Source organism: Triticum aestivum, chromosome 5D, assembly GCF_018294505.1.
Source record: "Triticum aestivum cultivar Chinese Spring chromosome 5D, IWGSC CS RefSeq v2.1, whole genome shotgun sequence".
In the NCBI taxonomy this organism is placed as follows: Eukaryota; Viridiplantae; Streptophyta; class Magnoliopsida; order Poales; family Poaceae; genus Triticum; species Triticum aestivum.
In genome coordinates, this window is record NC_057808.1 from 76,134,507 (window position 1) to 76,151,079 (window position 16,573).

Genomic DNA, 16,573 nt, shown 5'->3' on the forward strand with positions numbered 1-16,573 from the left:
CCGACCTCCATTCAGCATTTTCGTTGTCTGCTATATATAGTCTACTAAGTCTAGTAAGATTCACAAGGTCAATCATATTTATGGGGAAACTGTTCAAAATAAGTTTTGCATGGAAGGCCTGAACTGAAATGATACGGCTCAACTGAGAAACTACATTGGCTGTGTAACCCAGATACGCGGTGGTGGTGACCTTCTGGGACTCATGGCGTTAGAGTAGGTTCCTCAGCACATGCGCCGATTTAATGGAGGTAGGCGGGTAGACTGATGTTGTTTCAATGCGGAGAGAAGGCGTGCACAGCAAACAAGCAACGGGTGGCAAGCTGCTTTGATGCTGACTTCAGTGAGTGGTCACATCTGATATGGGCCGGCATGAATGCGAGCAACTGACTTCGGGCGGGAAAACGTACAGGCGAACGAGAGGATTTTTTGGTGGGCCAAGTTAGTCTGAAGCATGCGTGATAGTGATTCATACGCCTGCATCCCCTCTCCAGATTGTCTAAAAAAATACGCCTGGACCGGTTGACAGATCGATGATGGCAAAACACGTCAAGGTCAGACGGTTGCCGGCGGCTCGACGTGAAAGATGCTCTAGAGCAAGTACAATAAGGTGAAGCAGGCTATAAGATTGGCTCTAGAGGATATGAGAACTCCTTATAGCCATTAACCATGAGCTGAAGTATATAGTAAGATTCACAATCAGAGAAGGCCTGAAATGAAATGATACAGCTCTGCTGATCAACTGCACTCGCTGAAAAAGGGTCCTCGAATCTGGGCTGTCTCCACCACCTCGCGCCGCCGCCGCCTAGATCCCACGCGTCGCCGCAGCCGGTGTCACGCCCCTTCCCTCCCCGGGTTCGTCGCCGAACTTCCCCGCCGCCCGCCGCAGTCTCCTCCCCTACGACCTCCTGCTACCACCGACCGCGGCCGGCTCCTCCCCATCTTCAACTCTACCGACCGCCTCCTCCTCTTCCGCATCTTCAACGGACGCCACCCAGCGTGCGCTCCGGCTCCTCCTGCGCAGCCACCACCCAAGGTACTCAGCAGCCTAGGCTTCTCTCCCTCTCTCTTTTCTCTTCTGCAAAGATGAGTAATTTCAGAAATGGCGATTTCAGACTGCATATTTCTCTGAAACCAAATACTACTACAGTATTATCCTCGTTCCTCTCTCTTGTGGTAGTTTGAGAGATGACTAATTTCCGACATTGTAATTTCAGGTTGTACTTCTCTGTTGTAATTGTGCCGACACTAGTAATTTCAGATATATTGTACATCTCTTGGTATAATGTTGACGGACTGGGATCAGGTGACATTGCTTCACGCAGTCACGCCGTAACATGCGGCTGTGCATCTACCATTCAAGCAAAATCTAAAGTCTCACAATGACCCAACCGAAAAAACGATTCGGACTTGGCTTTTTCCGTCATTCGACAGTAGCAACACAGGGATCGGTTTGCCAAATACTCCCTCCGTCTCAAAATTCTTGTCTTAGATTTGTCTAAATACGGATGTATCAAATCACGTTTAAGTATTAGGTACATCCGTATTTAGACAAATTTAAGACAAGAATTTTGGGACGGAGGGAGTACTAGAAACTATATTCTTACACGTTGTACCAACCTCTGTTACCACGTGATATATGTGGTTAGCAATTCAAACTAATCAAAAAAAATCTACTCCCTCAGTTCCTAAATTTATGTCTTTTTAGAGATTTCAATATGGACTACAGCGGATATATGTAGACGTAGTTTAGAGTGTAGATTCACTTATTCTGCTCCATATTAGAATCTCTAAAAAGACTTACATTTAGAAACGGAGGGAGTATATACATTTGTTTTGGAAAATAAATATTTATACATTGAAATTGAGAACTTGGACCGATCAAACTTGCATCAGCCAATTCATCAACGCATCCACCCATTAGAATCTGAAAAAATAAATCATACTTAGAGCATCTATAGTCGAGGGCCTCAAACCCTCTCAAACGTCCGCCCGGACGGCCCGGTAAAGAAAAAAAGCCCGACCCATCCAGACACCTCAAACCGGCCTCAGACGCTCGGGCTGACCGGCACATCTCATATCCAGCCCATATCTGGGGCGGCCCGAGCGTGCCAGGGCGCGTCCTATGTCGCATCCAATCCACGTCCTCCTCCGCCGCGTCATCCGCCATGGCCGCATCGGTGTTCTCCTCCGTTGCGTCCACCATGGTCGCATCGGCCTCCTCCTTCTCCTGCTGCTCCACCACCACCTCCGCGTCGGCCTCTTCCTCCTCCTCGTCCTGCTCTGGCGATTCCTGGGAGCAGTCTGGCTACGATCCTGGCTCCAAGCAGAGCCCTAATCTCCTTGAGTAGCTCGAGGTGCCGCTCCGGCGTCCACAAGGCGTACGTGGTCACCCACTGCCCGGCCATGGCTGTCGTGACCCATCCGGACGTCTCAAACTAGGCTCAAACGCCCTGGGCGACTGGCACCCATCATATTCAGCCCATATGTGGGGCGGATATGGGCGCGCCCGGACGTGTCCGCCACATCGGACTGACGTTGCGGTCCCACGCGAAATCGTTCGGAAACCCAACAGTCCGGTGGGCATCTTCTCCAAGGGCGTGAACACCGCGTTGCGCCACTCCGGCTCGCCGCCCTAGGGCTAAGTCTCGCTATGTAAGCCGAATGGTGACCCCCAGCCCTTGATACTCCACTTATCTCCCTTTCCGCCTCCCTCTCCGCGCCGCCAGCCGGCCCCGCATCTCCCTCTTCGCTCGCCGGTCACGACAACCATGGCCGGGAAGTGGGTGACCACGTACACGATGCGGACGTCGGAGCGGCGCCTCGAGCTACTCAAGGAGATTAGGTCTCTGCTTGGAGCCAGGATCGTAGCCAGACTGCTCCCAGGAATCGCCAGAGCAGGACGAGGAGGAGGAAGAGGCCGGCGCGGAGGTGGTGGTGGAGCAGCAGGAGGAGGAGGAGGCCGACGCGACCATGGTGGACGCAGCAGAGGAGAATACCGATGTGGCCATGGCGGATGACGCGGTGGAGTAGGACGTGGATTGGATGCGACATAGGACGCGCCCCAGCACGCTCGGGTCGCCCTAAATATGGGCTGGATATGAGATGTGCCGGTCAGTCCGAGCATCTGAGGCCGGTTTGAGGTGTCCGGATGGGTCGGGTTTTTTTTTTTGACCGGGCCGCCCGCCTGGACGTTTGAGAGGGTTTAAGGCCCCCGACTATAGATACTCTAAGTATGATTTTTTTTTTCAGTTTCTAATGGGCGGATGCGTTGAAATGTAGGAATGTAGTTTCTAGTATTTGGCAAACCGATCCCTGTGTTGCTACTGTCGAATGACTGAAAAAGCCAAGTCCGAATCGTTTTTTCGGTTGGGTCATTGTGAGACGTTAGATTTTCCTTGAATGGTAGATGCACAGCCGCATGTTACGGCGTGACTGCGTGAAGCAATGTCACCTGATCCCAGTCCAATGTTGACACAGATTGTACTGTGCTTCTTTGTGGTTGGTCCATCTATTGGACCAAAAACAATTATGGGTTTAGCATTTTAACATCTACATTTCACGTAGGATTGGACTAACTACTGCTTTAGGTTAAAAAAAAACTGCATCCGCCCCTGCCAAAGTTGTTCATCCTGTGATAGGTGCAACCCTCCGATGGTTTAACGGTGAATTAAATTCGCTACCCATGTAGTGCTGCATATAGCTGATTGTGAATTGTGCATAATAAATAAATGGTCTAAAGGCGGAATTGTAGTTCTGATTTTGGGTCGGCTAATGCTTGATGCTGGAAGGTGTGTCTGATGTTCCAATTGATTTTGCTTCAACAAGAAACAGACCGGTGTTAACTGGGCATTTCTGGTCTGCACCTTTCTCATGGTTTTGCTAAACTCCTAGAGAAATTTGCTAATCATATTGTGGCGCTCATTGCCTGACATCTTGTGAATGATGCCATACTGCCAATCATGCACTATGGCCTTACGCGGGGAATCTGGGATTATTATAGTTCAGATTTTGCTTTGGTTGGGGCTTGATGCTGGAAATAGCATTGATGTTCTTCAGGACTTTGGTCTGATCCGGTCTAAATGTTGTTTTATTTGTTTTTTACTTTTGCAAGAACCTTTAGATGATGGTTATATCTGATTGTCATCTTTAACCATGTGTAATTCATGTATTCAATTGAACAACATAAGAATTTGGAAATAAATTGCAGTGAACATCTTCGAAAGCAGAATAACAAGTCTTAAATAAAACATGTTAGCTTTCGAGCTTTAGTTCCCCATATTACAGTATATAAATAAAGACCTTGTGGCAGAAGCAGGCTGCGATAACATGGCCCCAGATCTGATATTCCAGAGTCAGCATACTCCTTGTACATCTGTGTACTAATTATACGACCTTCTGTTCAAATGCCTTGATTTGTTGCGGATTTTGAACCTTCTTTTTTCTGTCAGCACTGGTGGTTTTCTAATGTTATATCAGTAGACACTTGATTCTTTTTTTAGCAGAGTTAACACTTCTTAGTTGTGATGATTGACATGTGCAGCTAAAATATCGACCCAGGAATGGCAGTGTCTTGGACACGAGTATTGAAGCGTGGAGTTATTCCAAGAGACGCAGCTCAATTGGTTGGGACAAGAGGCTTTGCCGTTGCGGCCAAGGGCAAGAAAGGCGGAAAAGGTGGCGCGGCTGATGCTAAACCTGTGCTCAGCAAAGAAATGAAGAGCACAAGTGTGTTTGGGGCGGATATCCTGAAGGAGGGTTCTGACCCGAAGATCCAACCAGACTCTGAGTACCCTGGCTGGCTGTGGCACATGATCGACAAGCGTCCAGTGCTGAGCGAGCTACGGAGGAAAGATGCCAAGGCGCTGCCCTATGAAGACCAGAAGCGTTTCGTCAAGCTGGACAACCGGACTCGGATCAAGGAGAACAATGCTCTCACAGCTAAGAACTGATCAGGACAATTTCATTTCATCATGGTGTCTTCTTATCTGGAGTAGTTGATTTTGGTAATAATGCACGTAGCATTGAAGTTGAGCTCGCAGTAGAATGTAGCCTATGCGACCAGCATATTGTTTGTCTGTGTATCTTGCAGCAAATGCTGTAGCAAGTTTCCCATGCTCCTGCTTGTTTGCGTTTCACGGTAAGATGTAAGTTCCATGCTTTGAAGTAAAAGTGTCAAAAACTGGTAGGAGCTAGGGCCCTACCGGATCTAGGGCGTAGGTTGTAGGGGAAGGAGGGGGAAGGACGAGGGCTGGTGCGTGGCGGCCGGCGGCGTGGCGCCGTCCTTGCGACGGAAGCAGCGGCGGCGAAGGCAGGAGGCGGCTAGGGTTTAGGTCTCCCGGCTCCCTAAGGGAAGCCGAGCAAATTATGATTACTTCTTGCTTGATTAGATTGATACATCTCCTCTCCTTATATAGAGAGGTTTACTTGACTCCTAAGCAAACGATCCTAATACGATAAGATAATTGGGCTAAGCCCCTAATTAAGATACTTGGGCCATAACCTACTGGGCTAAGCCCCTATGCCGATCATAACACTTCTCCCTGCCTTCACAAACAGCTCGCCCTCGAGCTGTAAGGTGGGGAATCGCTTGCTGAACTCCTCGAGGTGATCAACCAGCGTCAAACACCTTCGCAATATGTCACGACCGGTTTTTCAATAAAATAATTATTGAGAGACCAATCCCTTTTACGGACCGGCGAGGAAGAATTCCTTCTCACTTGTAGACAATATCTTGGTCACAGAAGAAAAATACCAGGAGTACTAAATATAATACAAGGTTGAGCAGAGACTGCCCAACAATTTATTACATGCACGCCGCTAAAACAAGACGGCGGATAGGGTGGCAAACTACTAACTCACGATAATAACGGTGGTGAAAATATCACCGCGAAGCGAGTGATATGATTCCAGAAGACTACAACTCTTCGAGCGTCGGAGTGAGGCTCGAGAAGACTTATTGCGGGTGGCGGAAGCGTATACAAAACAAGTGACCAATATCCGGGGTCGCGCAGGACTGACTGGGACTCCTCTAGGCGTCGGACGCGCTATCAAACTCTTCATCCAAGAGATCGCCTTCGTCAACATCTGGCCAAATCAACAAGCCAGGTGAGTACTATGAAAGTACTCGCAAGACAGTTCGGACATAAGGTATAACAAATGTAATCATGAAGCACATGAACAAGTTAACCAGTGCGATCAGACATAGAGATAATAAATACTGGGTGCCAAGCGAGGGTCTGAATGACGCCTCGAGCGGAAACTGCAGAATAGTAATACTGGTGCCAAACGAGTGTCTGAAAGACTCCTCGACCGGAAAATGCGGAATAATAATACAGGTGCCAAACGAGTGTTGAAATACTCCTCCAGCGGAAAATGCGGAATAATAATGCGGGTGCCAAACGAGTGTCTGAAAGACTCCTCGAGCGGAAAATGCGGAATAATAATGCGGGTGCCAAACGAGTGTCTGAAAGACTCCTCGAGCAGAAAATGCGGAATAATAATGCCACAGTCGGGCGTCGAGGCGACAACACATAAAAGGCTTGTAACAGAAAATAAAGACAGTGCATGCCACAGTCGGACGTCTGTGCGACATCACATAAAGGGCTTATATTTAAAGTAAGAAACAAGTACACGCCACAGTCGGACGTCTGCGCGACGTCACATAAAGGGCTTATATCACAGCTCAATAATACAATCGTTCGGGAACATAAATTATCACAAGCATGCGACAAATATAAAGTTAGTCCATCCACAGGAATAACAATAAAACTGGATTTACCACTTGAGCTTGTTCACCGGGGACAAGTTTTTCACACGGATAGATATGGATATAATGTTTACACTACTTGATCATGGATACGATGATTTGGAAAGAATTGACTCTACAGAGTTTGTACTTAACCACAGCCAACGGATTTCAGTAGTCACGGAGACTAGTTCCGTCTACGGTGTTTTGGAAGAAACACGTCTAACCAGTACACACCCAATTCAACCATCCGAAGCCAGGGATCACCCTCGGCAACATTCAAGAAAAACCTTGAGACGGGGAGGCTACAACCTCGCGTAGCATGGGATCAAATTTCTATACACGCGCTCTAAGGGGGTGCCCCCCCTCTCGGTCCCAACCGGAAACACCCATGCCCCCTGACCGGATGACTGGCTTTAATCCTGGGCCAAGGTACCATCATCCCGGCCTCTCTGTTTGGTGTGTACACGGAAAGAGGTACCAACTTACTAAACCGCATCCTGGCAATGAGACATGTGGTAGCACGGAAGGGGGAAAGAGCGATAACGTGGCTCCAACCATGTTAACGTCGGAGAAAGTCGGATGACGCAAGGCTGGTATGCTACAAAAGTACCACCTTGCTGCCCTTCATGTCACCACATGATTAGGCCATCTCTCATCAGAGATCATCGCAACTTTGGAACATGCGGGAAAGGAACGATAACATGGCTCCAACCACGTTAACGTCGGAGAAAGTCGGATGACGCAAGGCTGGTATGCTACAACAGTACCACCTTGCTGCCCTTCATGTCACCACATGATTAGGCCATCTCTCATCAGAGATCATCGCGACTTTGGAACAACCGGGTCGTTGCCTTACAAGCAACGAGGTATTTACCAATACTCATATGCCACGCACAAACTTTCACGCGAACATGCAAAACACCTGTCATATCAAATGTTCAAAACGTGCTTGCCTGGTTCGGAGAAGTCGGAGTCTAGCTCGGCGAAGTTCGCGGCTCCTTCACCTCTTCCGGAACCTACGGCAATCACGAAACGGGTACTAACGTGAAAACCAACACTTGCACAGAAACTTTTCCAAATAATTTTCAAATAAATCCCATAAAAAACTAGACAAAATTTGAAGATTGTCAGAAAAAGAATCACTCAACAATACCTTTTTATTAAAGAGTTATAAAGGTTTCTGTCCAGGGACTTATCTGTAATGAAACAGAAAAGTTCCAGGGTTTTAACTGAGAAAACAGAAAACGCTTCGGTTGGGAATGCGTAAGCGCAAAGGAGAAAACGTATTTGCCCGAAGGCGCCAACAGAAAACGGTTCGGAGGAGAATAGAATAGAGGCTGACAGGCGGGGTCCACCTGTCAGGTTTAAAAAGCTCGCCGGCGCCCGAAGACTGCGGTGGACGCCGGCGTCGAACCACGGCGAGTTAGGAGAAACGGAGGGTACCAAGAGCTTCAGCGTCTTCTTCCGCGTCGGTGGGTGGTGGACTCGTCCAACGGGGAGCACCAAGTCGACGGCGACACTATCTCCGGCGGACGGCGGCTCGGGTGAGGATGGGGAGCTCCGGTGGAGGGCTGCAAACTACGAATTGAGGCGCGGGTCAGAACGAGGGATGCAAGGTGAAACTACTGGCAAGAGAATGGAGGCGGAGGAGCGCACACGGGGGCGAATCGGGCTGGATCCCGTGGCGGGTCGCGGCGGCCGGAGTCGAGGAAGGAGACCTCCTCGGGGCTCTACCAGTGGCTAGGCTTGCTCTAGGGGGAGTGCAGGGATGGTGGGTGCTCGAGTTGAAGCTCGGGGCCTCTATTTATAGGCAGATCGACGGGGTGGCCGTGAACGGAGAATCTCCGGCGAGCGATTACGGCGGAGCAGTGGATTGGCAGGTGGTTTGAGCGGCCAGGTAGCATCAGTGGAGGTTACTGGAGTCGTTTCACAGCTAAACGAAGATGGCCTTGGCGTAATGGCGTCGGTCCACGGTGAGGTGACCGCACGGGCTCAATGGCGGCAGAGAGCGTGCTCCGCGCCCTGCGGTTCACGACGAGAGCGGCAGCGCGTTCGGGGGAGTGGAAGGCCACGCGGCGAGCTCCGGTGGTTTGGGCGGCGCTGGGTGGCGTCGTCGGCGCCGTGTCTCCCGCTGGCGTCCGCAAAGCCGCCGCCGGCGTCGGTCACGGGGCGGCGCACCTTCTGCTGCTCGTCGCCGACGCCCGCAAGGCGCCAGGCGTTCGTGCGGTGCAGGAACAAGAGGGCAGGGACGAGGAGCAAGGCGACGCGGTGGTACTGGCGAGATCGATGTCCTTCTCTGAAGAAAACGACAGCAAGCCACTGACTGAATCTCTGAATTTTTCTGAACTTGATACAGACAGTGCACTGCAGGTGTTCGACAGGAGGATTTTGCAATGAGATAAATTTTTCTGGAGCTGTAACTTGGTGAGGTGACCACTCAATGCACCCAGAGGCTGCCTGATTTTACTTGGAATTTTTGGAGAAGGTTTTGAATGAATTTCACCAAATTTGACAAATCTGGTCCAAACTTGCAGCAGGTGTAGTTTGAAAATTTTGAACTGAAGACCAGTGGATCTTCATGGATCTTGGTTGAGGGTTCAAAGGACTAGGGAGGAGAGTTGGTTTGGTGGCAAAAATCAAAATAGAAAATGGAGTTCCTTTGTAACTCTCCAAGTGCTAGAAGAGAAGGCAGAAATTTGTTTGAATAAGATTTAAATGGAAATAGATACATGGGGAGGTTCAACTTGCTGGATTAGGTGTAAAACATGATCCAAAGGTGAGGGAAGGGTTAGGGGAGGGGATTTGCACTAAGGCCATGGCAAGAAGGAATTGTTGAAAGTGGCAAAGGATTTTCCAAAAGCCATAGTGCAAATTTCAAGGAGATTTTCAAAAGTCATTTCCCAAGTGAAAATATTTTGTCTTGAGTCCAAGTGAAAAGCAAGAACCTCCAAGACCAAAGACAGATCTTGGTTGAATCCAAATAAAACTTTTGCCATAAAGAAAAAATATTTGAGAGTGAGAGTTCTCTTGAAGAAAAATTTTAATCACTCCCCTCAAGTCAAATAAAATCATTTGAAAAAAAATCCAAATAAAAACTTGGGTGTCACAACACCTACCCCCTTAGGAAAAATCTCGTCCTCGAGATTTCTGCTGATCCTCAAATAGATATGGATGTTCTGCTCGAAGGAAATCTTCCCTTTCCCATGTAGCTTCATCCTCAGTGTGGTTGCTCCACTGAACCCTGAAAAACCTTGTCGTTTTCTGACGGGTCCTCCATTCAGACTCTTCTAAAATCTTTACTGGCCTTTCTCTGTAGGTGAGATCTGGTTGCATATCAATGTCCTCATGAGGTACATGCTTTTCTGGGTTGCTCACACATTTTCTTAACTGTGAGACGTGGAACACGTCATGGACGTCTGACAGCTCCTTGGGTAGGTCTAGTTGGTAGGCTACCGTGCCTCTTCGTGCCTTTACACAAAATGGTCCAATAAATCTTGGGGCTAGCTTCCCCTTTATTTTGAACCGTTGTAGACCCCTCATAGGAGATACTCGGAGGTATACGGAATCACCGGGTTCAAAGCTGACCTCACGGTGCTTCTGATCATAGTAGCTCTTTTGGCGGCTCTGTGCTGTCTTGAGTCTGTCCCGGATTTGTTTAACTTTCTCCTCGGCCTCTTTAAGCATGTCTGGGCCGAAGATACGGCTGTCACCTGTTTCTGACCAATTCGGTGGGGTACGACACCTCCGTCCGTACAATGCTTCAAAGGGTGCCATTTGCAAGTTGGCTTGGTAACTGTTGTTGTAAGCAAATTCGGCATACGGCAAACTCTCTTCCCAACTGGATCCATAGGTGAGCACACAGGCTCTTAGCATATCCTCTAGGATCTGGTTCACACGTTCCGTCTGTCCATCAGTCTGAGGGTGGTATGCTGTACTGAAAGCTAGTTGCGTGCCTAGAGCTTGTTGTAGGTGATCCCAAAATTTGGAGACGAATTGGGTGCCTCGGTCTGATATTATAGTCTTTGGGACTCCGTGCAAACAAACTATACGGGAGAGATAAAGTTTTGCCAGTCTTTGTGTGGAGTAGGTAGTCTTCACGGGAATGAAATGAGCAACTTTGGTTAGTCGGTCTGTGATGACCCATATGGCGTCATTCCCACGCTGTGATCGGGGTAGTCCGACGATGAAATCCATTCCTATTTCATCCCATTTCCACTCCGGTATTCTATTTGGTTGGAGTAGCCCTGCTGGCTTTTGATGCTCGGCCTTGATGCGCTGACATGAATCGCAACAAGCAATGAATGTGGCTATATCTCTTTTCATACCGTGCCACCAAAATCTTTCCTGAATGTCCTTGTACATTTTGGTTCCTCCAGGATGAATCGAGTATGGAGCGGTGTGGCTTTCCGTCAAGATCTGTTGCTTGAGTTCCTCAATGTTAGGCACGCAAAGTCTGTCTCGGTACCATAATGTTCCTTCACTGTCGATGACGAACTCGGAAGTCTTACGAAGATTCATTTTCTTCTTTATGCCTTCGATGCTGGGATGTCCCTGTTGAGCCTTCTTGATTTGTTTCACCAGGGTGGGTTGTATCTCCAGGTTCGATACGGTGCCCTCGGAGACTAACATCATGTTGAGCCTAGTGAACTCTCGCTGAAACTCAGGCCTCAAATTTTGCTGACCGTCACTGTCCGGGCTGGGGTTTCGACTAAGGGCATCGGCCACTACATTTGCTTTCCCTGGGTGGTAGTGAATGCCGACGTCATAGTCTTTGACCAGTTCCAACCAGCGTCGTTGGCGTAAATTCAGCTCTGGCTGTGTGAAAATATATTTGAGGCTCTTATGGTCTGTATATATTTCACAACGATTTCCCAACAGAAAGTGCCTCCACTCCTTGAGTGCATGTATGACTGCTGCTAGCTCCAAGTCATGTGTTGGGTAATTTTCCTCATGTTTTCGCAGCTGCCTGGAGGCATATGCGACAACCTTGCCATCCTGCATTAGTACGCATCCGAGTCCTTTCCGGGATGCGTCACAATACACCTCAAAGCTCTTGTGTATGTCTGGCACAGTTAAGACCGGTGCGGTTGTCAGCTTCTTCTTGAGTTCTTGGAAGCTCTGCTCGCATGCTTCCGTCCATACAAATTTCTTGTCCTTCTTGAGTAACTGTGTTATAGGTTTTGCCACAGTGGAGAAACCTTCAATAAATCTTCTGTAATATCCGGCCATTCCCAGGAAACTCCGCACATCAGTAACATTGGCGGGTGGCTTCCAGTCCAGTATGGCCTTGACTTTTTCTGGGTCTACGGCCATGCCTTCTTGGTTCAGTATATGGCCCAAGAAGCCAACTTGTCTTAGCCAAAATTCGCACTTGCTAAATTTGGCGTACAACTGATGTTTCCTCAATTCTCCCAAAACAATTCTGAGGTGCTCAGCATGCTCTTCTGGTGTCCTTGAGTAAACCAGAATGTCGTCAATGAATACCACCACAAATTTGTCCATGAATTTCATGAACACTTTGTTCATGAGGTGGACGAAATATGCGGGGGCGTTCGTTAGTCCAAAAGGCATCATTGTGAACTCGTATAACCCATATCTGGAAGTGAAAGCTGTCTTGGGGATATCTTCCGTCCGTACCTTCAATTGGTGATATCCCGATCTCAAATCAATTTTTGAGAATACCTTGGCCTGTGCGAGCTGGTCAAACAAATCATTTATTCGTGGCATCGGATATTTGTTTTTGATGGTGACCATATTGAGGGCTCGATAGTCTATGCACAGCCTCAGTATCCCATCTTTCTTTTTGGCGAACAACACAGGCGAACCCCAAGGTGAGGAGCTGGCTCGAATAAATCCTTTGTCCAACAACTCCTTTATCTGCTTCTTCAATTCCACCAATTCTGAGGGTGCCATTCTATAAGGCTTCTTATAGATGGGAGCGGTGCCAGGTGCTAGTTCAATGCTGAATTCGATCTCTCGGTCTGGTGGCATGCCTGGTAGTTCTTCAGGGAATACATCAGAAAACTCGCATACCACTGGAACTTTTCTCAGTTCTGCAATGTCCATTTTGTTCAGTTTTGGTTTCTGTGATCGTGGCCTTTCTTGAGCGGAAACTCTTATAGTCTTGCCGTGATGGTGAGTGAGAATCACTGTCCGATTGAAGCAGTCAATGAATCCTTTGTTGGTGGTCAACCAGTCCATCCCTAAAATGACATCCAGTCCTTTACTTTCCAACACAATGAGATTCGCGTGGAATTGTAGTCCTTCGAACTCAATGACCACTCCTTGGCAGTAACCCTGAGCGATTTGTTTATTTCCGGGGGACTTGATGATCATAGATTTTTCCAAGGGGAGTATCGGAAAATCATGTTGCGAAACAAAACTCTTCGAAATGAACGAATGGGAAGCTCCAGAATCAAACAAAACCGTGGCAGGTACTGTGTTGACAGGGAACGTACCGAGCACGATGTCTGGGGCATTCTGCGCTTCTTCCCTGGTCACATGGTTCAGGTGACCCTTCCTGGGGTTGTTGTTGGGGTTGAAGTTGTTGCGCTTGGGGGCGGGATTTTTTCCACCATTGTTTGGCTTGGGTGCCGAGTCTCTTGGCTTCGGGCACTGTTTAGCATAATGCCCTTGTTGACCACAAGCATAGCAGGTGACCCCTGGACGGTATGTGAACTCCTTGTCCCTGGCATGAAACTGTCCGACGGGCCTTGGCTCAGTAGTCGTGGATTTCCTTGCGTCTGTCCTTGGGACCTCAGTCTTGCCTCAGTTGCTGCGGGCAAGAGTCGTCTTGTCCCTCTTCCGCTTACGGATATCTTCCAGACTACGGCGCTCATTCTCCAAGGTGATGGCCTTGTCCACCAGCGTCTTAAAATCCGGAAAGGTGTGCACAATCAGTTGGCATCTCAGTGCTGGTGCCAGGCCGTCCAGGAATTTTTCCATCTTCTTGCTTTCTGTCATGTGCTCGTCGTAGGCATAACGAGACAGCTGGGTGAACTGACCGTTGTATTCTATGACTGACATGCCTCTCTGCTTCAGGTCATCGAACTCTCTCTTCTTGATCTTTAGGATGCTCCTGGGGATGTGTGCCCCACGGAAGCCTTCCTTGAACTCTTCCCAGGTGATGTTGTGTTCCCTGGGGTGCATGTGTAGGAAGTTTTCCCACCATGCCGCGGCTGCTCCAGTAAGGTAGTGTGGTGCATAAAGCACCTTCTCATGATCTGAGCACTGAGCAATAATCAGTTTCCTTTCAATCTCACGAAGCCAATCATCGGCTTCCAGCGGCCTATCGGTGTGAGCAAAAGTTGAGGGGCGAGTCTTCTGTAACTCGGATAACTTGGAATGGGGTTGATAGGGTTCACGGTGGTTTCCCATGTTGATGACATGGTTCATCATCTCTTGGTGCTGTTGCTGGCTTTGCTCGAAGAGACGGCATACTTGAGACAGTGCTGCTTCGCTGTCTTGTTGGCTGGACTGACCCTGAGTGAAATTGTTGCTGGTCTGTGTCCCGTAAACCTCTTCTGGCTGATTGGGCATGGAGCGAGTCCACGGGCGAGACATTTTTCCAGACTGGGGTATTATTGCAAAACCCATGAGAAAAACTGTGTAGCACAAGAAAAATCTCGCAAAGGCAATAATCAAAAGGCTTCAAGGTTTTCAAAGAAACACAAATGATTTTTTTATGGAGAAGAAGTGCTTAACATAAATCTTACATGCGAAAAGCAAACACGTGATACAGCACTCAGGATGCGCGTACACATCCTGACATGTTATTAAAACTAGCGTACTACTCCGGAAGGCAGCAAACACACCAATACAAACTATCATACAGGAATAAACAGCACATCATACAGGCAGACATAACACGCGGCTACTCGGTGCTCTCAGTCGGAGATGGTGAAGATCTCCTTCCCCTTGCCGTGGCAAGGCTCAGCGGTCCAGGAGAGTCAACCTCCACCTCCTCTCTAGCTGGCTCCTGGCGCGTGACGCTGCGCTGCGGTGATGGTGCAGGGGCGACTGGTGGTAGAGCGTGTGCGGCAGGTGGTGCGGCTCTGACTGGAGTAGGAGCGATGACTCGGTCGAACTCCTCAGTGGTAGGCAGACGGCAACCAGTGGCCAAAATGGCCGGTGCATAAGAGGCTAAAGACGAGACGAATGTCAGGGGCGGCGCCGTGTGGAGAAGCTCCTTCCTGCTGGCAGGACCGCCCCGGACTAAGTCCATGCGGGCAGCCACAAGATCATCTACGAGGTTGTCGAAAGATTCCTCCAGAGCCTTGAGATACTCCACAACCATCTCGATGGCTTCATCTCGCTCTCCCCGATGGCAGGCGAACGCATAGTGGCTGGTGTAAGGCACATGGCATGGGAGGTAGCGGTAGCGACGAGTCTTCATCGTAGGAAGGATGTCCCGAAGGCAAGCTATCGCCTCACGGGCAGCCATCTGCATGGCATGCCTCTCCGTAGGCATGGCCCTTCCCACAAAACGGAAGTGGCGAGCAGCAGAACGTCCTCCCTTGAATTACACAACAGCCTGGTGCATAGACATGTCATCACTGAGCTTGTGCTGGTAGAGTGTGAACTCCGGGCGAGCTGCTGGCCCGATCGCGAGCTTGGTGATGGAGACGAGGAGCTTGACAAACCCCTCGGGCACGTTGGTGAACACTCGGTCTCACAGCTGCTGCCAGCCATCTACAAAAGTAGGCAAAAATTCTGAGTAGTCATGTCATAAATTTATGATGACCAACAGAAAATAGCTACAATTGCAAAATGCTGAAAAAGCACAAAAGACGCTAATAACCGATTTGCGATCGCACCTAGTGGCTTCCTACAGTCAGCCTGGCTCTGATACCAAGCTTGTCACGACCGGTTTTTCAATAAAATAATTATTGAGAGACCAATCCCTTTTACGGACCAGCGAGGAAGAATTCCTTCTCACTGGTAGACAATATCTTGGTCACAAAAGAAAAATACCAGGAGTACTAAATATAATACAAGGTTGAGCAGAGACTGCCCAACAATTTATTACATGCACGCCGCTAAAACAAGACGGCGGATAGGGTGGCAAACTACTAACTCACGATAATAACGGTGGTGGAAATATCACCGCGAAGCGAGTGATATGATTCCAGAAGACTACAACTCTTCGAGCGTCGGAGTGAGGCTCGAGAAGACTTATTGCGGGTGGCGGAAGCGTATACAAAACAAGTGACCAATATCCGGGATCGCGCAGGACTGACTGGGACTCCTCTAGGCATCGGACGCGCTATCAAACTCTTCATCCAAGAGATCGCCTTCGTCAACATCTGGCCAAATCAACAAGCCAGGTGAGTACTATGAAAGTACTCGCAAGACAGTTCGGACATAAGGTATAACAAATGTAATCATGAAGCACATGAACAAGTTAACCAGTGCGATCAGACATAGAGATAATAAATACTGGGTGCCAAGCGAGGGTCTGAATGACGCCTCGAGCGGAAACTGCAGAATAGTAATACTGGTGCCAAACGAGTGTCTGAAAGACTCCTCGAGCGGAAAATGCGGAATAATAATACAGGTGCCAAACGAGTGTCTGAAAGACTCCTCGAGCGTAAAATGCGGAATAATAATGCGGGTGCCAAACGAGTGTCTGAAAGACTCCTCGAGCGGAAAATGCGGAATAATAATGCGGGTGCCAAACGAGTGTCTGAAAGACTCCTCGAGCGGAAAATGCGGAATAATAATGCCACAGTCGGGCGTTGAGGCGACACCACATAAAGGGCTTGTAACAGAAAATAAAGACAGTGCATGCCACAGTCGGACGTCTGTGCGACATCACATAAAGGG

The 16,573-nt window shown here is 48.8% G+C and overlaps 1 protein-coding gene across 2 annotated transcripts; it reads left to right on the forward strand.

Moving 5' to 3' along the window:
• Positions 1–627: 627 nt before the first annotated feature.
• On the forward strand, positions 628–5,122 carry LOC123119554 (54S ribosomal protein L37, mitochondrial). Of its 2 annotated transcripts, none has more exons than XM_044539401.1 (2): positions 628–1,033; positions 4,558–5,122. In XM_044539401.1, exon 2 carries the CDS (start codon positions 4,560–4,562, stop codon positions 4,947–4,949), a length of 390 nt encoding a protein of 129 aa, XP_044395336.1. In that variant the 5' UTR covers positions 628–1,033; positions 4,558–4,559; the 3' UTR covers positions 4,950–5,122. The 2 variants fall into 2 exon arrangements, with proteins under 2 accessions (XP_044395336.1, XP_044395335.1); XM_044539400.1 differs by having other exon boundaries at positions 635–1,033; positions 4,541–5,122.
• The last annotated feature ends 11,451 nt before the right edge of the window (positions 5,123–16,573 follow it).